A 23,893-nucleotide genomic window follows, 5' to 3' on the forward strand; every position below is an offset into this window, starting at 1 on the left:
CTTTTTATAAAGAATGTATGATTATTTATTTATACTTTGTAAATTTTATAAAAAGTGTGGATAAAATATTAGATGTTGTCATTAAGAATATAAAAATAAAGTAACTATATGTTTTAGTCTTGTTTGTATGAATTTTGTACTTATTTATATTTTTAATAATAAAAGGAGTATGATACTAAGTTGATGTAAGCAAGACTAAAATATACGACCACTTTCACTCGTACATTCCTAATGACGTCACCTAAAATAAATACAAAAAATTTCATATATAGGCACGCATAAAAAAATTTATGCACTTTATTACATATCTCGTCCAATAAAGAGATGATAAATAAGGATTAATAAAAACGTATCTAGTCTGCAATTGATATAAGACACTACGTTCATTGAACTTTAGAAAAAATAAATTTTTATTTTTTTAACAAAATTTGATATAATACAATAAAATTATGTAATTAATTATATTTTAAATGAAGGGGTAAGTATGATTTTGGTCCCTAATATTGAGGGTCAGAATCGAAACCGTCCCTCATCTAATTTTTTATTTAAAATCGTTTTTAATGTTGCATTTCTAATTAAATTCGTGCTTTCTGATTAAATTTTTTTCTTAATGACAAATCTACCCTTTTCAACATTAGTGTTTCACGCGAAACACTTCTTGTCTTAAATTGGATGAAAACCCTGAACGTTAATTAGAACACCCTTTATTTACAAGGCTTCGTTAACTAAACCCATTGCATTGTGCCCTAACTCAGAAGCGGAAAGGACCGAAGCTGTTCATGGACTGAAACTGAAGAGAGGAGGCGAGAACGAACAACTGGAAGGAAGGGACGTCAGGAGTCGCTGAAGCAGTACTGATAGGGTTTGCGTAGGTATGATTTTCTTCCTCGTTTTGACTATGGTAACTCTCCTTGCAGTGGTTAGTTTCGGGTTAAATGGTTTAGGTTTTGGTGGTCTGTTTATTATTGTTGAAAAGAGACCTTGTGTGTGGAGACTAGGGATTAACGTCGCTGTGAAATAGGGAGGTCTGTGTGTTTCATGTTTTTAATTAATTTCTTTGTGTTGTTGTATTCTGATAGTAATTTATTCAGGGTGTTGTAGAAGACAATGGGTTATTTTAAAGTGAAGGTCTACCATGGAGGATGGTTTACTTATAAGAACGGTCCATTAGAGTATGTGGGTGGAGAAACAACAGTGATTGAAGAGATTGATGGTGATCGGTGGTCTGTATTTGAAGCCTATGCGGAGCTAAAGCAATTTGGTTACGTGGAGGAGAAAATCCCATCGTTGTGGTTCAAGGATCCAACACATGAAGATTTGGAGACAAATTTAAAATTGTTTAAAAGTGATGCGGATTCCATTGAGATGTGTAAAATAGCATAGTTGAGAGACTACGTAGAGTTGTATGTGGTCCATAAGGTTGAGGAAGAAGAGGTATTTCCTGCTGCTGGCTACATTGATGTTGGAGAGAAAGATGGGATGGGTGACATTAGTAGTGAGGGGCAAGAGCTGGTTGTGTATGGTGGATTAGATGAGGGGCAAAACCAATCTGGACCAGGTGGTGCTGATTCTGCGTTAGAGGATGACAACGAAGTTGAGTATGGTAACTCTAGTGATGGAGACAGTCTTGATTCAAAGTATAAACCATCTGGAGAAGAGGACAACAGTAAAAATGATATGCACTTTACTGACAGTGATGATGAGCTTGATCCTGATGTAAGTGGTTTTCAAAATGTGAATGTCATGAGTAAAAAATGCAGGGATGTGAAAAAGAATGTTGTAGGTAATGAGGACTTTGAAAATGACGAGAGAGAAAACAATGATGACTTAGATTTGGACCACGAGGTTGGGGCTGAGGGGTCTAATTCAGAGCATCAGGGTGTGAGGCAAAAAGATATGAGTCAATACAAATAGGAAGTTGGTACAGTGTACGCATCTTGGGAGGAGTTCAAGGACACTGTGACTGCTTATGCTGTGCATACCGCAAGGGCAATCAAGTTTAGGAAGTGTGATCTGAAGAGGGTTAGGGCCGTTTATTCGAGTGATTGTCCTTTTTTGTTGTATGCTTCCAAAATCGGAGATGAGGATACATGGCAATTTCGCAGGATGAATTTGACTCACACATGTACACAAGCACACAGGGTGGAGATTCTGCACTTGAAATGGCTTGGGAAGGCGTTTAAGAAGAAGGTTGAAGCAAATCTGAAGGTGAAGATAAGGGAGTTGGTTTCAAAGGCACAAAAAAAGTAGAACTTGACTGTCACTAAGTCACTGGCAAGTAAGACCAAACAGATTGCACTGGATGAAATTCAGGGAACCTTTCGAGAGCAATATAAAAGAATTTATGACTATGGACATGAGCTCATGAGGGCAAATCCAGGCTCTTCTGCTCACATACAAGTTCAAAGGTCCCCAAATCTTGATAATGAAGCACTAGCATCATCCATAACAAATTACTGTATCTTTCAGAGAATTTATGTCTGCTTGGAAGCATGCAAGCAGAGCTTTTAGCATTGCAGGTCGTTCATTGGTCTTGATGGCTACTTTTTTAAGACAACACATGGAGGACAATTGCTCACTGCAATTGGTTGGGATCCGAATAATCAAATGCTATCCATTGCATATGCGGTTGTAGAGGCCGAAACAAATGACTCATGGACTTGGTTTCTAAGTCATCTTGCATCTGATGTTGGAGTTGAGAAGATGGGAAGATCTATCTTCATGTCTGACCAACAAAAAGTAAGCATAATACAATTCAGTTAAAACATGATGTTATACCAGGAGTTGATAATCGGTTCTGTGTGAGACACTTGTACAGCAACTTCAAGAAAAGGTTTCCAGGGTTACAATTGAAAAAATTGATGTGGAAGTGTGCTAAGACGACTCATTGGAAGGCTTAGGAGAGGCACATGGCCGAGCTGAAAGCTGTGAATCAGGAAGCTTTTCGGTTCCTAAATGCTATCCTTCCTAGGTATTGGTCTAGATCTAGATTCACCTATAACTCTAAAGTAGATACACTGGTTAATAACATGTCTGAGAGTTTTAACTCTGCCATAGTTGATGCTAGAGAGAAGCCTATAGTTACGATATTAGAGGAGATAAGGGTTAAACTAATGACTAGGTAGGCAGAAAATAGAAAACTTGCAGAAAATTATTCAGGGACAATCTTACCTAGGATTAGATTAAGGTTGGAGAAGAGATCTAGGTCAACTGGGGAGTGGCGACCATACTGGTCTGCAGCTCAGAAATATGAGGTTGTTAACAGTTTAGACAAGTTTGCTGTTGACTTAGGCACCCATGAATATTCATGTAGAATGTGGCAAATGAGTGGCATACCTTGTGTCCATGCTATTAGCTGCATCAAATTTAAGGGGCTTGAGTTAGAACCTTTTTGTGGATGGCTGTTATAAGATAGAAGCGTACTTGAGGTGCTATGAGTCAATCATACAGCCCTTGAATGGACTAGATCTTTGGAAGAGAACATCACATCCTGATGTTATGCCTCCCCCTATCGAAGGCCTAGTCACAAACCAGTGAAAAAGAGGAGAGCAGCTGCTGGAGATGAAGAACAGAGCAGCTGCACTCACTTATCAAGGAAGGGAGAGAAACAAAGGTGCTCTATATGTGGATCTGTTGGACACAACAAAAGCAGATGCCCCAAGCCTATTGAGGATTTGGTATGATTTTTTATGTGTCTTCCTTCTATTTTTTGGTTTGTCTTAAGCATAATATTGGTATGCTAAATGTTTACATGTTTGTGTGGCCTAGCAGTCAAAAAACAAAGGCAAGCAGCAGAAGGAAAGCACCAAATCAAAGCCTCCAACTGCTAAGGGAGGAAGGAAGACTGCTTCTTCCCAGCCTATTCCTAAGCTATCTGTCAAGAGGAAAGCTGGTTCAGCAACCCAGCCACCATCTTCAGCCCAATCCAACAATGCAGCATATCCAAAAAGGCCTAGAGGCAGGCCCAAGGTGTTAGGCTCAACCCAACATGATTCACAGCCTAACAAGATTGTCAGCCCAACAAGTTCAGCACCTCCTTCATCCTCATCACAGCCAACTATCAGAACTCTTCCTTCAGCTCAACCTCCCCTTGGCACATCTTCAAACCAACCTGTTGATCACTTATCTGTCAGGCTTTCTGGAGAACCTCACATTTCTCCAAAGAAACTGAAGTTAATGGCAAAGTTGCCTCCAAAGAAATGAGGCATGCTTTAGGGAAATGGAAAACTTAGCATCCTATCGGGTTGATTGTATATGATGCATTTTGTCTATTTTGAGTTATGTTTGTGTTAACTTTCTGGTACTTTCAATGTGACTTATTATCTACTTTTTGTTGGTGATATTTTGCCTATGAGCATCTGAAGTGTTGTACTTAATTACTGGCCTGGACCGGCCAGATGTTTTGGGATTAACTCTGGATGTGAGACACTTTTTATTATGTATGTTAGTATGACATTTACCAAAGCTTGAGTTAAGCTTGTATTTGTTTCAAGTTTATGTCATTGTTATGGAATTATTCAGTAATGGAAACCAGGCATTTGCTAACCAGAAATGATACTCAGATTTCAAGAACCAACTATACTTACATAATTCTCATTCATACATGTTAAAAACCATTTCAACAGAACACATTCAGGGAAGTTACAGCCTAATAACTAAATCCTAACACAATTTACCAGCAACAATAACAACATCATACTCGTACACCTTTCTCACACAAGGTTCAATGGAATTACACACTTAGTCCTAGACATAGATGAATTCTGCAGCAGCAAATACAGGAACCCAACCTACCCAAAAATCTCTAACACAGCAACGACCATTAACTTTCACTCTGCCATTTTCGTTCTTGATTTCAGCGAGGCAACCTTCCTCCTCATTCTTGTAATTTTTGGGTTTTTCACTTCTCTCTCTGACTCTACCCAACGAAAGAAATCGCAGCCTTCATGCACCTACACAATATCACAGCTTTCACTATTCAATCCTCAACCCAAAAAGCTCAACTCAGAAGAAAAGAAAATAAAACAAACCTCATAGTAAACACAGTCCCATAATCTGCGATCAGGGTTCTCTTTCATCCCCGAGGTTCGCAGCACTGGCCTCTCACCATGGAACAAAGTAGGAACCTACTATGCGAGGAAGATTTGCTTCGAGATGAGGTTGAGCTATCGGCATCCATGGCATTCTCCTTCCACGAGGTCGGCAACGGTGAAATCTGCAGAAGTGGGAGATTCAAACCAATTAACCCTTTTTTTTCGTTTACATATATATTTATAATGCTTTTCATTTTTTTATATTAAACATTTTTTTATTATGCTTGTCTTCTGTGATAACTACTCCTAACGATGAAAAAGGGCATTTTTGTCCAAAAAAATGGAAAGGACGAATTTAATTAGAAATGCAACATTAAAGATGATTCTAAATAAAAAATTAAATGAGAGACGGTTTCGATTCTGGCCTTCAATGTTAGAGACCAAAACCATACTTACCCCATAAAATAATTATGCAAATGCTAATACATTTTAAAAAATAAAAAGCATCATATTTTTTTAAAAATTTATTTGTTATATTGAAGGAAGAAAAAATAAAACACTCTAAATATTATAGTCTACATTTTAAATTTTAAATTTTAAATTTTGTACTCTATCTTAAACTGTAAATTATAAATTTAAAATTTTAATTTGAACTATTAATATAAAATATAATAAATAAAAAATTAAGATTTGTTTAGTTAAAAAAATACAAACTTAGTAAGAAAAACGTGTAAGGATGATCTAATAAATTACAAAATATTAATTTTTTTTATAAAATTATATTTTAAACTCAAAAAATATTACAAATTTATATGTATATAAAAATAAGTTTAATTTTAATGTATTTATAAAATGATTATTAAATTAAATTTAAATATTTAAATATATTTTAAATTATGAATTTAATCTTCATTACTTTTGTTAATACAAATATTTATATAAAATTATTTTATACGGTATAAAAATTAAAATCTCTATTAATAATTTCATAAAGATTAATCCATTTGCACTACCCATAAATTTCTTTCTCCACCCATCATCATCATCTCATCGCTTGGAACCTTAACACTATGTTTGATTCTCGCGTGTTGTACTTACCATAGCATTTACCCTTCTCAACTTGGGCTGCTGCAATCTTTTGATTTTGTATTATGAATATTAAGCTTTGTTTATTAATAAACAAAGCGCATAGCATATGATTTGTTTTTGTTGCATGTTTTTAAGTAGTAGTAGTAGTATACATAGTGTTGTTAATTTAGGTTCACGTGTAAAGTGAAGCAAGAATTGAAAAATATGGAGAGGGAGTTAGAGGGAGTCACGTGGCAACACGTGGTCCCATAATTGCACTCGTGCGTGTCACTTTGTCCCCTTCACAACCAGACACACAATCTCTCTACAATCATTGGATACTCTAAACTAAATCTTCACGCGTGCTTAGTAAATTTTAGAATTTTGTATACTTTATTCTCAAAAGCTATGTATAATTGGTTTTGGATTAATGCATGCATCATAACGCAATAATAAGTAACAATGAAGTTTTTGTTAACAAATTTACAAAACACTTAATTATTATTTCTTCATTTAAAATAAATTAATTTTCTCAAGTATCCAATTAATAATGGTAAAAATATTATATGGGTGGGAGGCACATACACCTGTGGTCACATGTATGGTGAAGAGTGAGGACATTATTGTCAAACTCAATGCCCAATCATTTTTCCAACTTCAAATACATACTAGGTAGGTATGTGCGTTGCTTATACTTTACATATGCTTTCTATATATATATATATATATATATATATATATATATATATATATATATATATATATATATATATATATATATATATATATATATATTATATTGTGTAATAATTAACCATCACTACTCTTGTCATATACTCTTATTTTGTAATCTCATTTGTCCACATGTGTATTTGGAACTAACCATCACTACTCTTGTCATATACTCTTATTTTGTAATCTCATTTGTCCACATGTGTATTTGGAACTAGGGTGTTCGAGTTCCGTTCTGATTCCGAGATCCGGTTTGGATCTAAGGAAAAATTATTTAGGTTTAGATTTGTTATTTTTATCGGATATTATTTTTAAATTGAAATTAGATTATGCTTTCATTTATTGGTTTAACTTAAAATTATTTTTATAATAAATATTTTTTTAAATAAAATTAATCATGTCATATTATATTTTTATATTTTAATTAATATTTGTTATATTATATAATATTATTTTATTTTAAAAAATTTATATATACTAATTTTATATAGAATGAACTTAATTTATTTTAAATTACTTTTAAATCGGATTAAGATAGACATAGTGACATTTTAAGACCGGATCCAATCTAATAACATGAATTTCCCAAAATAAAAAAAAAACATTTGTCCGCTTCCGAATTTTCAGTTCATAGCGCTTTTCTAAGTTAGCGTTAATGACATATTAATTTCTAACTCCTTTTCAGGCTACATTTCTTGGCTGTGATAAAGAGATATAATAGTACTATCAATAAACATCGTCACATGATTCCCCCTCTCCTCGTTTCTTTTGGCTGTTTTTATGGCCTTTGGATGAATTTCAACTATATATATATATATATATATATATATATATATATATATATATATATATATACTGACCGACACCTCAGGTCATGATGGTTAGAAGTGTTGGATTTAAAATCTTGAGGGACAGTTAATTATCAAAAGAACATCATTTTGCTTCAAAAGAAGAACTGAAGGGATTATATAAATAGTACAACAATACACAATATAGATATATAATCTTTTAGGTATTATTGTATATTAAAAATATTAATTATACTTAAAAATTAGCTACTAAATATTTATATATTTATATATATATATATATATATATATTAATTTAACCACAATAAATGAATAATTAATTTTATTAATAATAATATAATAATTTATTTATGAAATGTTAAATATATTTTTTTATGTGATAATTAATTGATGACTAGTATGGTTCGTTGGTTTGGAAAAAAAAAATTTATTTCATCCACCATCATATTATTTTATTTGATACCATTTTAATTTAATTAGTTATTAATAGAGCTGCACACGAATCGGATATTGAAAACCAATATAGCTTATAATTCTATTCAATCCACACTGTACTTATCGGATCAAATCGGATACGATATTCGTATTTTTTCAAGTGGATCCGATCCAACCTGCATACTTGCGGATCAGATCGAATTGGATCAGATATCGGGTATATCCGCATAATTTAAAAAATTTTGTTTTAAGGCCATTTTTTACTCTAAAAAATATGTTTTTTCACTTGTTTAAGCCAATTTATTCCTAAAATATTATCAATAAAAATTCTCTTGAATAACAAAAGAAAAAATAATAACACAAGATTTAAATTTAATTCTTCTAAGTTAAAGTATAACATATAAAATAAAAAATAAGATATTATAAAATTCATAAAACAACACACTAAAATTCATATCATATTAGGGTTTACTTTTTTAAACTATACTATTTATATGAGACGTGCAGATATGCGGATCTGCGGATCAGATTTGCGAATATCACCGCCAAATCCGCAATTCCATCCTACCATAGTGCGGATCGGATCCGGTCCTATCCGATGGCTCTGCGGATCGAATAATATCCGTAAAATTCGAATCGGATGCAGATAATTATTGTGGATATGCAAATAATGACTGCGGATATGCGGATATTATCCGATCCGGCTGTAGTTATTAATTGAGATTTCACTATTATTATAATTTGCAATAAAAAAGATTTAATTATTAAAAGATAAATGATGCAGACAGTGGTAATGTGAGGTTAGCTGGTACGAAGTATTAGAATATGTGTATGGTATGTACTATGTATTATGTAAGATGAGAATGAAAGAGTTGAAAATGGAATGGTAGAGCCCACGAAGCATGCATGGGATGCGAATTTTGTGAAGTCAGAGGGAACCTAATAATATTGATGAGTGGGTCCTCTTCTGTTCATGTGATCCGATCCCATCTCACGTTTTATTTTGCATAGATTAGGGAATCAATACCCTCACTTTTACACACAATCATGTTTTGGTTTTTTGGATGTGCTTGTTTGTGCTACTCAAATATATTCTATCATTTTTCACTTCTCGAATCCTATTCGTTTATAGTTTCAATAAAGTGCAAAAATAAAGTAAAATGTAAGGTGTCAATTTTCTCATACAATTTCAATACTAATAGTAATGGTGAAAGATGTTTTCATGTAAATATCAATTACGCTTAGAAATGAATACGTCACGGCTAAATACTAATTTTATTCTGTGAATACTTAATTTGATTAGCGGCAAGTAGAATTTAAAATAGAATGGGTTGAGTTCCGAATATAGTAAAATTTGAATTTAAATTTAATCTTATTTGACCTACTTGTACTTTGGATTTATTAGTGTATATTGTAAAAAAATTATTGTTAGCAAAGACTTGATGATGAATTGATATGATTATGTTGTTTGTAATTTTAATATTGAGTTGATTATAATTTAATTTTTTTAGGGCAGCATGGGAGTGGGTTGGGTTTGAAAAAATTTCAACATGCGGACAAAAAGAAAATATTTGAAAAAATTTTAAATTTACGAATAGAATTATAGTAGAATTTTTTTGGGGGTATTTAGAAGGGGCTTAAAGCCCAAGGAACCCAAATAAAATTTAAATCCTACCGTTTGTAGTAATGAATATTTTCGAGTAACCGAACTAAATTAGATCAGATAAACTCTGATGCTACATAACTCAACTTCAAAAATTAGTAAAAGAGATGGGCGATATTTTGCATATTCATACTTGTAAATATTCTATAAATATTCTAAAGAAAACTATACCATTGAGAAACTTGAGACAATAATACGAGAATATCTTTTTGTTCTCTTTTTTTTTTGGGTCAAGAATCTTTTTGTTTTCTTCAACTGCATTATGTTTTGGAAACTTGCTGGGTATTGTATTTAATGTGTTGGTCCAATGAGGCCCAACATTAGTTGGATCAAACCGGCCACCCTTGTAAATTATTCGAATTCGAACAGTTTAGCCAACATATCAATGAAGTTTAGATTTGGTTCCGGGTCCGAAAATTGATTGCATGCTATGACCAAAATGATCAATAACCTAAAAGCTAAAACACATATATTAGATTAAAATAGTAAACCGAAAAAAAAAGGGTAAAGTATTGTCACTAACTTAGATTAACTGAGTGGTCAGTTTAAACAAGTATTGATGATGTAGCTGAGACTTAGGTCAGATGGTAAATCATGGAAATGGATTCTCTTATTTTTTTGTTATTGGAGAGAATAAAGTATAATCTCTCACCTTTAATTCTACAAGTGGGACCAGAAATAAATGAGAGAGAGAATGCAATGAAGAGTGAGATTTTCTACTGAATTCCATTCAGTTTTTTTTCCACTGAGGAGGATCCACTCCCGATAAATCATGTGCCTCTTAGTGCGCTACTTCTGGGTTCGAACCTTATATATGTACCAAGTTAAAAAGGAACTCTTTTTTTTTTGTTTGCACCAGGGTATCCATCAGGACAGAAATCCAATGACTAATCCTCAACACCAAGTTGAAAAGGAACTCTTTAGTATTGTGTGGGTGAGTGTGTAGTGTGGGTATATAGTAATACCTAAAATTGTAGATAGTCCAATTCATTCAACAAAAAAAAAGCAAGTGTCGGTAGTTCTAATTCTACTTAAATGTTTTTTTTTTTTTTTTACCAAAGATAATAGACTCGAACCCGCAACTTTTTAATTGAGTATGGGGAGACTATACCATTTGAGCTATTACTCATTGACAATTCTACTTAAATGTTAGTGAAAGATTTGATAGTAAGATAACATTAATATTATTTTAAATATTTTATGATAAAAATAAAACGATGAAAATGTTAGGAATCAAAATAAAATTCATTCCAAATATTGAAAATCAAAACAATACTTTATAATGGATTTGAATCCTCTAAAGTTTGAATTTCATTTTAGAGAGTAAAGTGTAATCTCTTACCATTAATTTCATAGGTGTGACCAAGAATAAATATGAAAGAGAAACTATTCAAGGATAGAAAATTATACTTTACTCTCGAAAGTAAAATTTAAACTTTAAGAATCCAAATCCCTTTATAATATATAGAACCAACCCTTAATTGTGGTGTTAACCTTAACCCAAAAAAAAAAGGATAAGTTTCAAAGATTTACATATCCAATCTAATATCTAAAAAAATATCAATAATGTGTTATAAAATAATAAATATACATAAATTAATTTAAATTAAATTTTTTTTATCATACTCATAAGAATTAATTTAAAAATAGTATATCTGTCTCTAAAAAAATTTATTAATATTTTTTTTAAAATAAATCTGTGTGAAATATAAATAGAGCGGATTTATTTGTGACTCTCCTAGAAAAGAAATTAAACACTAGACATTGTTACTGTGTTGATAGGACACCATGATTCCATGAATACAATGATGCAAGGGGAAGGAGAAGTGGAAAACATTCCGCACTGTACGATGTTGTTCCTTCACCGCCGTCTATGCACCACCGCCACCAGAACACTGGTCCCAAACCTCTCAAAGGTTCCTTCAAAGTACAAGAACCTTGCTCTCTCTCAAGCCCAGAAGATCCTCACTGATTACCTTCATTCCACAAGGTCCATCCCTTATGCCTTTGCTGATCAGATTGCTGCTAATTCTCACACTTCTCTCTCCAACCTCATTGCAAAGGTGCGATTTTCAGCTCCGTCTTTCTCCCACACCCTCAACAAGTTCCTCAGGTACAACCCCATCAATGAATTTGAGTTCTTTTTTGAAAGCATTGGCATAAAGTATAGTCAAGTTCCTAACTTGTTGCCACCCCATAAGTTTTTCTTCTCTGAAGATGGCTCCATTTTGGATGCTGCTTGTGTGCTCTATGAATTTGGGTTCCCTTGGGATAAGCTTGGTTTGCTTTATGTGGAACGTTGTTCTGTGTTTAGGTGTAATACTGATGAGTTGAAGGGCAGGCTGTGTGTGCTGAAAAGTTATGGTTTTTGCAGTGTTCAGGTCATTGGGATATGTTTGGCTTTCCCTTTTGTTTTTGGTGAGCAGGGAGGAGTGTTGGAAGCTGAGATTGATGGGCTACTTGCTGATCTCAAGTTGGTTTTTCTGGATTTTGATTTGGCAGGGTGTGTTGAGGGGAATGCAGATTCTTGGTATGAGGTATGTAGGAAAATTCGGGTTTTTTACAATTCGAATGGTGAGAAGGGTAAGATGGGGGAACTCATTGGAAGGTATAAGAATGTGATTCTTGAGCATGGAGAAGAGGAGTTGATGCAGAACGCTGAGTATTTTTCTAGGTTTGGTGTCAAGAAGGAGGAAGTAGCTCGATTGATCCTACATGACTCGGAATTGTTGAATTTTGATTTCGAAACGCCGGTGATCAATGTATTGAAGCTGTTGAAACACTTTGGCATGAGCTCCAAGGATCTTGAGGATGTCCAGCAAAACTATGCTCATGCATTGGGAACAATAAAAATGGTTAATTTGCCTAATGTAATGAGGGCTTTGGGTTTAAGTAAGTGGTTCTTTAATAGGATAAAGGATGGGAAGCATCAACTCTTACTGACTTATGTCACAAGCTTTCCCAATGAAGACCAAGATAAAGGATATCAAGATGGTTTAAAGGCGATTCGTGCTTCGAGAACCCGAGTTCACACCATGAATAAACTGAATTTCTTGCATGCCTTAGGCTTTGGAGAAACTGCTTTGACCATGGCTGTCCTAACTTACTTGAATGGGACTAGCAGCGAGTTACAGGAACGATTCGATTGCCTTCTTCATTTAGGGATTGAATTCTCAAAGCTCTCCAAGATAGTTGCAATTCGACCTAAGGTTCTAAGCCAACACCCGAAAATCATTGAGAAAAAGATTAAGTTCCTCTATGAGGAAATGGGATCCTCTGTGGAGCTTTTGGACACTTTTCCAGCATTCTTATGTTTTGACTTGGAAAAGCGCATTAAACCTAGGTTCAGATTCTATATGTGGATGATAGAAAAGGGTTATTGTGCCAAAAACTTTTCTATGGCAACCATGATTGCGACCAGCGACAAGAACTTTGTTCCTCATGCTTTTCGTATCCACCCAGCTGCTCCGAAACATTGGTTTGAGCAATTCTATCTCCGCAAATTGCCGGAATGATGAATCTGTACAGATTTTTAATACTTGGTTATAATTCTTCTTCTGGAGTTGAAGACAAAAACATTTGAGATATTGCTAGAAAACTTGTTACAGAGATGCATTTCCTTTGCAGTGGCGGTGAGATAGACATCAAGAACAACCTGCAAGTATCTTGCATAGTTCTTACTGACATCCTATCTCGGATTTGAGAGAAAGAAACCATGAATTTTGTGCACCTTTAGTCATGCTTCTACAAAGTGATTATGTTAGAGGGAGCTATGTAAGTAGGCCAATTGAATGTTTCACTAGGACTTGTTTCCTTTCATCATGTAAATTGGATTTTTGTTTCTTTGGTTTTCGCCCCCGAAAAGTTGCTGGAGAAATGTGATACCATTTGATAAACTTCATTTGTTGCAGCAAGACTGGGAATGGCTTCCTAAACCATGGATGTTGGTGCTTGTGGAAGGTGTTGGAGTTGAGATCAAATCTTTTCTTTTGATGGTTATGGCTCCCAAAAGTAAAAGAAACCTTGTAACTGTGAATCTGTGATCATTCCTGAAAGAAAACAAGCTACCAAGTTCTTCACAAAGTGCAAGCATTGATAATTTGATATGATTGCAAGTAACACTAGGTGGATCATTATGAATTTATGGGGTAACTAGATCAACTGAGCACTTGTATAAGGGGCAAAGTAATTGGCCTACATTCTCATCATTAACCAAATGCTTCATTATGAAAGAGAGAAGCAAGAAATGTAAATTGAGCAATTATTTTTTTTCCTGGTTTTCTATCTGTTGAGGTTGTTCATCATATGGTAATATGGAAACTGTTATATTATCCACAAATTTGATACTAAAGTTTTCAATTTTTCATTTTTTTAGTTGAAATTTCTAGCATTAAGGTTTAATCACTTAGTAGACTCTTATAGTTTTATAAATGTTTTGTTAGGTGTTTGTAGATTATTAGATAAAAGTTTTCAATTAAGTATTTATTAATTTTTTTATAGAATGAAATATTCTAAAAATATTCAATTCCTTTTAAAGCCAATTGTTAGTAAGGATTTTATTAAAAAAATATTTAACATAAAAACTTAATTATAAAGTTTTAAATTACTGATATAAAAACTAATTGGTGCAAAATCTAAACAAAGAAATTTAAATTATTGATATAAAATATATAAATTTTAAATTATTGCTATAAAATATAATGAATAAAAAGTTAAAATTTATTTAATTAATAAAATCCAACGCTTAAAAAAAAGTTTAAGGATAAGGATAAATTTTTATTTACATCTGTCAATTCATTCAACTTTTACAAGTAACTAAACTAAATGACAAAAAAACAAATAATAGAAAGGAAAATGAGATGTGTTAAATAATGAAAAAAAAAACAGTGTTAATAATCTGTGAATCCACGTGTCAAAGTGTTAAAGGGTCCACGTAGGCAAACACAATCCAGCATGTCATATAAGAAGAACAATCCTTGGAACATGATTGGGCAAAAGCATATCCAAGTTTATCCAAATGGCAGATATGATAAGCCACATTCCACTCCACAACTCTCCATCACACACCCCCAAAACAAAACAATCATATTTGAAGCTTCTCTTCTCTTAGTTAACATTCACATTCACATTCAAGTTTCCACAAACGCACTCACGTATCTTAAGAATGGCCCAAGCAATGGCATCAATGGCAGGTTTGCGAGGATCATCACAGGGTGTGCTTGAAGGGAGCATCCAGCTGAGTGGCTCAAACCGGTTGATGAATGTGGCAAGTGGAAGCAACAGCAGCAGGGTGGCTGCCACGTCAGCAAGATCAGTGAGTGTGAGAGCACAACATCAAGAAGCTTCTCCACAGAGCAGCAGAAGAGCCATGCTTGGTGCTGCTGCTGCTGGTTTGGCTTCTGCTTCCTTTGTTCAGGCTGTTCTTGCTGATGCCAAACCCATCAAAGTTGGCCCTCCTCCTCCTCCCTCCGGTGGACTCCGTAAGTCTTCACTTTCTTTCATTCTTCTACAACCTCCTTTTTTGTTCTTGTTGTTTACATGGATACATCTCTTTATACCAGATGTGCTTATGACTTATGAGAGAAGAAAAATAGTCACACAATTGGCATTAGATATAGTTTCTAGAATTTAATTTTGATGCACAATCAGTTTTACACGTACATCTAATTATGTATCGCTACATCAGCAAAAATAACCTTTCACATTGACTATGAGTTATTGAGCGCATCAAAATTAAACTCTAGTTTCTATTAGTCTATGATAAGTGATATGTCTCACTAGCACACATAAAAATCAGCTACTAAATCAATTGTATATATATAATTTTATATTTTAATATAAATTTTATATGAGTGACTAATTTGTTAGTTGAAATATAGTTATCTAATATTATGTAACGAGGGTCAAGTAAAAAGAGCACAACTTAACTATAGTTGAAACTGGTGATTCTTATGTAGTGGGATAAGATTTTGTTGTTGTGGCTGAAAATTATAACCATGGTGATTTTGTGTTATGGAAAATTTTGGCAGCTGGAACACTGAACTCTGATGAAGCAAGGGACCTTAAGTTGCCATTGAAAGACAGGTTCTTCCTTCAGCCATTGTCACCAAGTGAGGCAGCACAAAGGGCAAAGGAGTCAGCAAAGGAAATTGTAAATGTGAAGCAGTTGATAGACAAGAAGGCATGGCCATATGTTCAGAATGACCTCCGTCTCCGCGCCGAGTATCTCCGATATGACCTTAACACTGTTGTCTCTGCAAAGCCTAAGGATCAGAAGAAACCCCTCAAGGATCTCATTGGCAAGCTCTTCCAGGATATCAGCAATGTAAGTCAATAATGGCCACACTGCGAAAAGAGATGAGAGAATTTTAAAATATTTGTGCGTTTGGTTTGCATTTTTATTCTCCGTTTTCATTTTTTTAGTATTTTCTGTTTTCAGAATTTTATGAAGAAAAAAGAGAAAACAGCTTTTTACTAGTGATGTTTGTTGTGAGAGTTTAGAGTTTAGAGTTAGACTAATCAAATTTTTTTTTTTTATGTGTGATTAACAGCTTGATCATGCAGCAAAAGTGAAGAGCACCCCAGAAGCAGAGAAATACTATGCTGAGACTGTATCTTCTCTGAATGATGTTCTTGCCAAACTTGGTTAAATATGATTAGTATTTTCATGCTTTTTCCTGTCTAAGCTTTGTGTATGATCTTCTCAGACACTTTGTTTGACTGATGATATTTGAAGGAAATCAAAAGAGGGCAAGTTCATTATGAATAATGTGGAAATTATCATCAATTGGCCTTAGCTAGCTTCTCTAATGAAACAGCCTAATAACAAGATCAATGCCTATCATCACTTTACTCTTCCTGCAATATAGAAAATGAATAACCAATAATGTTTAATTTCTTATTACAAAACAAGAGTAAGTAAATAAGAATTGTATCAATATTTGGCTCATAAGATATTAGTCCGGGAATTTCATTCACTCGGACGTTTAAACTGTGTGTTAGGGTTTGAATATTGCTTTATGTATGTTGTAATTTATTAGTTAATAATTAACCCTTAAATATATATCAAATTCGCAGTAAATTAATTTTAATTTGCTGAACTGCAAAATACTATGAAAAAAAATGACTATATAAATAAACAATAATGTTATATATATATATATATTAAAAATCAATCGCCAGATGAATTTTTGCTGTGTACATAATTTTGACAAATAAAATTTCCTTAATATATTGTCATATCAACATCTTTCTTAAAAGTAATCATTCACTACTACAAAAATTATACATGTATAATGAGTTTGATTAAATGATAATATAATATTGTTTGTATCATCATCTATTAAGGTCAGATTTTTTATTAACTACATTTATTTTGTTATCTCTAATATAAGTTCATATCTCCCTTGCTTCTTATGAAATTTGTTCTGGTACGTATGTATATGCATGCCCTATATGTATGTATATGTATGTACGTACGTATAAGCAAAAAAAAGATAAAGCGAAACGTATATATTAACACAAAATAAAAAAATAAAGATATTCTCCACATCCAAGTAATTTTGGCATCCAAATTCATCCAAATAATTTTAGGTCACGCGCTCTTCTCCTTCGCGTTTCTTCTTCTTCTTCTTCTTTTTCTTTTCACACTCGTTTACGTACGGAGCGTCTTCTTCTTCACCTTCTTCTTCGCGTTCCTCCTCCTCCTTCTTTTTTGCTTTTTTTTTCTTCATGTGTTTTTTCCTTATCGTTATTCTTTTGTTGTTGTTACTGCTGTATTTTTTGTCTTTTCCTCCTTCTCTTCTTGGTGAAAAAGCAATGGAAGGTGAGGAGGAAGAGTTTTAAACTGTGCAGAATAGAAATGAACCGAACATGTTATTATGGTGAAACAATTATATAGTACTAAATGAATAGAACATTATCCATTATATAAATTCAAATTTGAACAGCTTTCTGCATAATAAACCGAAACACGTACTCATGATGAAACAATTGTATAGTACTGATTGAACGAAACATAATCCATTATATAAAATCAAATTCAAACAGCTTTATGCATAATGAACCGAACACATACTCATGGTGAAACAATTGTATAATACTGAATGAACGAAACATAATCCATTATATAAAATCAAATTTGAAACACCTGTGTCTACAATTTAGAGATCATCAATTCAATTCAATTCAGATTCAGAACACCTGCGTCTATTCAATTCAATTGAAAAAATAATCCATTAACAAAATATTGGTGTTGTTGGTGATGACGATAATGAAAGAGAAGAAGAAAAAGAATGAGGAGGAGGAGGAGAAGCAGAAGAAGAATCTGCATGCGCGAAGAAGAAGAAGGGGGAGGAGGAGGAAGAGGAGAATGAGGAGGTATACGTGAATTTGAAAGAAGAAGATGATGTATGCATGTATTTGAAAGAAGAAGAAGAAGAAGCATAGGGGAGAAGAAGAAGCGAGGGAGAGGAAAAGAATATAAAGCGCGTGTAATGAGACTATTTTAATGAGAGTGATTTTTGTTGGTGAGGTGTTATACCTACTTAAATAAAATTTGGATGAAAAAATATTTGGGTGTAGCATGGAAAAGGATTAGATGGTTTCAGAATGTTTGGACCATTAAATGGTCCCATAGCAAAACATGTTTTTTAAGTTTTTTAATAATTATTAAATAGTCCTTATTTAATTTTAATTACAAATTAATCCTATATATTTTATTTAATTATAAAAACTATTTTTTATTTTATCAATTATTATTTTATCATTCATCTATTATGTTTATTAACAATCAAAAACCAAAACAATAACGAATTAGATCTTTGATTGATCGTAATAACTTTTTGGCAATCGTAATCAATTAAAAGTTTATCTTTTAATCCGTTACATCCCTCGAGCGTTGTGAAATCGTGTTTCAGAGAGAATCAATTGATTGTATTAACAAAACAATCGATTGAATTTTAGGTTTTCCATAACTCAGTCAATTGGATTGAGCTTCAGATTATCACAAAACAATCGATTGAAATTGCAAGGTAGTATGGTTTTTGCAAAAATCAATCGATTGGTCATATTACCCAATCGATTGGGTAATATAAACAATTGATTGAAAGTTTCAAAGCAACTCGAGGTCTCACAATTCAATCGATTGATTGTGTTGCCTAATCGATTGAAGTCTTCAAAGCAATATGGATTTGTCCAATTCAATCAATTGGTTGTGTTATCCAATCGATTGAATTATGCACTATGCTGTTCTCATTTTTCTTATCATTTTTATAAATTATCTTATTATTCATCTATCTTATCTTTAAAATTCTATCTTCAATTTTTAAGTTTTTATTTTGATTTAGATACTCTAATCTTATCTTTTCTTTAATATTAAGATTATAAATTGGTGATCTATCACCAATTAGTCAATCCCACAATTGGAATCGTGTATCAATCTATTTGATTATAAAAAATTTCATTATTTTTCTTTTGGATATCCATCTACTTAATATCCAATTTTTTTCATTATTTATCCGTCTATTTAATATCCAATATTTGTTCATCATTAATTGATAATTATAGTTGCAACAATCAGCAAAGGTCCAATCAATTTTTTCATTGTAGTGTTCAGAAAACAATCCACCGTTTTGATTACAAAATCGAGGTTAGTAAATAGAATCTCTAATTTTGCAATTCTTCATTTCGATACTTTATTCATGAAATTGATTGTGTAATAAAAAAATATTTTTTTATCTTTTAATAATTCACAGACATTGAGAAATACTAAAAGGTAAATAAATTTTATTATTTTTTATTATTCATTAGCTAGCAAAGTAGCAATATTAGAAGCTATTTATTTTTTGTAATGTTATAGGATGGAGTGTACTGAAAATTTTTTTTTCATTGGACATTTTTAAGATGTCAGATATATTTACGGACACTGAGATGGATGAGCAATACCAGGAGGAGGATGATATTAACCAACAAGAAGAGCTAGTTTGTGACCAAGATATGATGGATGAACAGAATGAATTCGAACAAGATTTTGGAGATGAATTTACTGAGGGAGCGTATTTTTCTGAATCTGATCCGTCAGAAGATACCCTTGAAGCTTCTTATGCGGTTGACTCTATGGAAGACATTACAACTTTGAATTTCAGTGAAAATTGTGTGGAAAAAATTGGTAAATATCACTTTTCTACTTTGCAGCTTGTATTTGATTTTTATCTGAAGTACTCAAAGTCGAAGGGCTTTAGTGCAAGGAAGAGTAAGATTTTCAAGAATAGTATTGGCGAGGTTTACAAACAAAAGTTTGTATGTCATAGACAAGGATTTCGGGAGGAGAAATATTACACGATAGAAAAAAGGAAGAAGGAGCCTAGATTGGAAGCAAGAACTGGTGTGAAGCCCGAATTGATGTTAAATTTGTATCTGAAATTGGAAGGTGGCATATCTTTTATTTCTCTGATGAACACAACCATGATCTATTAGATACACAATTTAGTGCTATGTTGCCTGCCCACAGAAAAATGACAGAGGCAGATATTATGCAAATGATGAACATGCTAAAGTTTGGGATTAGCACTTCACAGATATTTGGTCTTCTAGCTAGTTAAGCAGGCGGATATGAATTTGTCGGCTATGGTCCCAGAGATATGTACAATGAGTGTTGAAGAAGTTGGAGAATATGCGGTTGAAGGATCCACAATTATATTTTAAGGCGTGTCATGATTCAAGAGGTTTGTTACGTAACTTGTTCTGGTCTAATGGGATTAGCCAACTAGACTACCAACTCTTCGGAGATGTCATTGCTTTTGATGCTACGTACAAGAAGAACAAGTATAATTGTCCATTAGTCATATTCAGCGGGGTTAACCACCACAACCAAACAATTGTTTTTGCTGCTGCGTTAATTGTGGACAAAACTACTGATACATATATTTGGCTCCTGCGTCACCTCATATTTGCCATGAAGGGTAAGACCCCGACCTCAATAATAACTGATGGGGTAATGGCGATTAGGAATGCAATAAGAGATGTATTTTCCAAAGTCAGACATTGATTATGCGCTTGGCACCTTATTCGAAATGCGACTAGCAATGTTGGAAATCCATTGTTTACATATAAATTCAGAAAAATCATGTTGGGAGACTACGAGATTACCGTGTTTAAGCATAAGTGGGTTCAACTTATTGAAGAATTTGGCCTTGAGGATAAGCCGTGGGTGAACAACATGTATGAAGAGAAGCATATGTGGGCTACTGCATATATAAGAGGTAAGTTTTTTGCTGGCTTTAGAACTACCTCAAGATGTGAAGGTTTACACTCAGTTATGGCAAGGTATGTGGGGTAGCAGTATGATTTGACAAATTTTGTAGAGCATTTTCAAAGGTGTGTTGCACACTTGCACTTTAAAGAATTTAATGCTGATTATGAATCTACACGTGGGGTACCCGTCATGCAGACTTGTATAGAGCTGCTAGAGAGATTTGCTACTGAGGTATACACTCATGAGATATTTCTATTGTTTCGGCCATTTCTTTTTATATCTAACTGGATCAATGCGGGTGCTAAACATAAAGAATAACAATGATCGCTCAAAGTATATTGTGTGTAAGTATGGGAGGCCTGATTTTCTGTGGACCGTTGAATTTCGTCAAGAAAAAATGATCTTCATGTGTTCCTGTTTAAGAATGGAGTCATTTGGAATTCCTTGAGAACATATTGTGAAAATTCTGGTTAACAGAGACATTTGTGAGATTTCTCCATCATTAGTGTTGGATAGATGGACAAAGAAGGTGAATCAGCACTCAATGATGCAGGTGGGTTCACTAGGGATGCTGTTGTTATTAGTCGTCAAAGTGCCTTGATAGAATTTTCTAAATAATTGGCTGCTATTGCTGCTAAAGTCCCAAAGAGATTTGAAGAGACACGTGACATTATTATGGGATTGTATTCATCTTACAAGACTGCAGACGAAGGCACTACACAACCTCAGTCAGGTGTAGCTAAAAGTAGGAATCTGTATGTACATCAAACCAATATAAGCTCAGGACAACCATCTAAGAAGAAGCGGCAACGTTGTAGTGTTTTTCAAATGGAAGGACATAACAAGACAACATGTCCTTGGCAAAAGGATATTGACAACCACGTTAAGAAAGATGAAGCTAATGGTTCAGATAACGGCGACATGTATACTGAACTGACTCCTGATTTAGATAGTGATAGTTAGCAACCTCCCTGAACTTAATATTTTTGCATAGAGAATCACTTACATATTCATGTTTAAATTTTTTTTACTATATTAATAAAATTTTCTATATTCTTCCAATATTCGTGCTTATATTTTTAGTTGAAATGATTGTCAAATAAATATTGGTTAGACAATAAACAAATTAATGATTTATTTAATTCATAGAATTATTAATTTATATGAATTATTGTTAATAAAAGTTTTATTGAATCCATTGGCATCGACAAACCGGTCGAACCGCGAACCGATATAAATTACGATTCGGTTATATATTAAAACCACAAAAATAGAAAATCGGAATTAAACCGTTAAACTGGCCGAAAACCAATAGGTTGAACCGAACCGGAACCAGACTGGGTTTTTGAATTTGACCAAAAGCGCTGCCGTTTTGTGTGCTGATCCCCTAATACCCTAACAATTACCAACGCAGCAACCCTAACTCACTACAACGACGCAGTAGCAACACACACTCCCTCCCTCCCATCAGCTTCGAGCTCGTTGTTCCTCTCAATGCCAGTTCACTCACTCCCTCACTTCCATTCAGCCGCCGGACTTCTCCTACCGCATCGCAAGGTGGACCTTCAAAGCTCACTCCCTCACTCCTTCTTGTGCAGCTAACGATTCTGCATTGGAAGCACAGTAGCCGGGTTCGCCTCCTGCCTCCGTCGCGAAGCTCTATTCCACCGTCGCCGGCGCCATCTCTGTTTCACCGGTCAGAGCTGCTCTCCCTCTTGATAAGAATCTGCTTTGTTCTATGCTTCTATCTTCTAGGTGTTAAATAATTATTGTCTTTAATTTTCTGAATACACTTGATTTTGCAGTAGACGCATGTAAAAGATATTGCAAATTTCGTCCATCATAAGGTTCAGTCACCACCTATCTTGAATGGACATTCATTTGGAGTACTTATCATTCAGTATTATATCTCCTCTTTGGGAAGCAACAACCATCAAGGTACTTTCCAATTTCCTTCTAATTCTGCTGCTACATGTTTTTGTAGTCAATTAAGGTACCAGTATGTTACTAATCCCCCCATCATATGAATATCATATATATCATTTTAGTCTCAGATACCTACTTTCCTTGAAGCTTTTCATCTGATTGAGTTTGATTCTACTAATAGAAAATACGAGTTAAACTCCAAAATGGTCCTTGAGATTGATGTCGTGCACTAAAATCGTCCCTAAGATTTCAATTACACCAATTACGTTCCTGAGATTGAGAAAATTGCACCATATTAGTCCCTGACCCATTTTCTCTTAACGACGTGATGACATGGCTTGATGATGTGGATGGTAAATGACACGTGTCACTCCATAATTTGGCCACGTGTAATGATATTATAATGTTGCGACCACTGACACGTGGCATGCTGACGTGGATATTTGTGCCACGTGTCACAATGTTATTTGGCCACGTGCCTGTTTTGCCGCGTGTCGCAATAGTATTCGTCTACGTGTCATCCATTATGTCATCGTTATAGATACACCAAATTAGTCCCTTACTTTGTATTAAGTGACTCATTTTAGTCCCTGAAATTGAATGTCGTGCACCAAACTAGTCCTTTCACCAATTTTTTCTCATTTTTTTTCTATAAATTCAAAATTCTCAATATTTTTGAATGCATTAATTTCAATTTTATTTTTTCACATGTTATTCAAATAAAAATGCTTTTATAAAATATTTTTTCTCTTGCGAATATCCTAATCGCCAACTTGGAGTTGACGTGAAGGCCTTTCAAACACCTTCACTACTATCTCCGACCTCATTCAGTGCTTTTATAAAATATTTTTTTCTCTTGAAAATACCCCTAACCGACGTCTTGGAGTTGACGTGAAGGCATTTCAAGCTTCCCTCATTACCATCTCTGACCTCTTTCGTTTATACTGCAGAGGCCGGAGATGATAGTGAGAGT

General features: G+C 33.7%; 2 protein-coding genes across 4 annotated transcripts; both read left to right on the plus strand.

Moving 5' to 3' along the window:
- The first annotated feature begins 11,480 nt into the window (after window positions 1-11,480).
- On the plus strand, window positions 11,481-14,103 carry LOC112735424 (transcription termination factor MTEF18, mitochondrial). 3 transcript variants are annotated; one of them, XR_011867129.1, is made up of 3 exons: window positions 11,498-11,853; window positions 12,115-13,514; window positions 13,652-14,103. XR_011867129.1 is itself a non-coding variant. In XM_025784966.2 (2 exons), exons 1-2 carry the CDS (start codon window positions 11,537-11,539, stop codon window positions 13,253-13,255), a joined length of 1,458 nt encoding a protein of 485 aa, XP_025640751.1. In that variant the 5' UTR covers window positions 11,481-11,536; the 3' UTR covers window positions 13,256-14,103. The 3 variants fall into 3 exon arrangements, 1 of the variants encoding a protein (XP_025640751.1); XM_025784966.2 differs by having other exon boundaries at window positions 11,481-11,853; window positions 12,115-14,103; XR_003168506.3 differs by having other exon boundaries at window positions 11,487-13,514.
- LOC112735433 (oxygen-evolving enhancer protein 3-2, chloroplastic) lies at window positions 14,099-16,509 on the plus strand. The gene is made up of 3 exons (XM_025784972.3): window positions 14,099-15,220; window positions 15,770-16,065; window positions 16,292-16,509. Exons 1-3 carry the CDS (start codon window positions 14,905-14,907, stop codon window positions 16,388-16,390), a joined length of 711 nt encoding a protein of 236 aa, XP_025640757.1. The 5' UTR covers window positions 14,099-14,904; the 3' UTR covers window positions 16,391-16,509.
- Window positions 16,510-23,893: the final 7,384 nt, after the last annotated feature.

The sequence above is a fragment of the Arachis hypogaea genome, chromosome 2, assembly GCF_003086295.3.
Source record: "Arachis hypogaea cultivar Tifrunner chromosome 2, arahy.Tifrunner.gnm2.J5K5, whole genome shotgun sequence".
NCBI lineage: Eukaryota > Viridiplantae > Streptophyta > Magnoliopsida > Fabales > Fabaceae > Arachis > Arachis hypogaea.

Bases quoted from the DNA above. Each gene is read 5' to 3' on its own strand.
- LOC112735424 (XM_025784966.2), top strand. From the start codon at position 11,537: ATGAATACAATGATGCAAGGGGAAGGAGAAGTGGAAAACATTCCGCAC. The intron at 11,854-12,114 runs GTACAACCCCAT...TGGTTTTTGCAG, and splicing joins ACCCTCAACAAGTTCCTCAG to TGTTCAGGTCATTGGGATAT.
- LOC112735433 (XM_025784972.3), top strand. From the start codon at position 14,905: ATGGCCCAAGCAATGGCATCAATGGCAGGTTTGCGAGGATCATCACAG. The intron at 15,221-15,769 runs GTAAGTCTTCAC...AAATTTTGGCAG, and splicing joins TCCTCCCTCCGGTGGACTCC to CTGGAACACTGAACTCTGAT. The intron at 16,066-16,291 runs GTAAGTCAATAA...TGTGATTAACAG, and splicing joins TCTTCCAGGATATCAGCAAT to CTTGATCATGCAGCAAAAGT.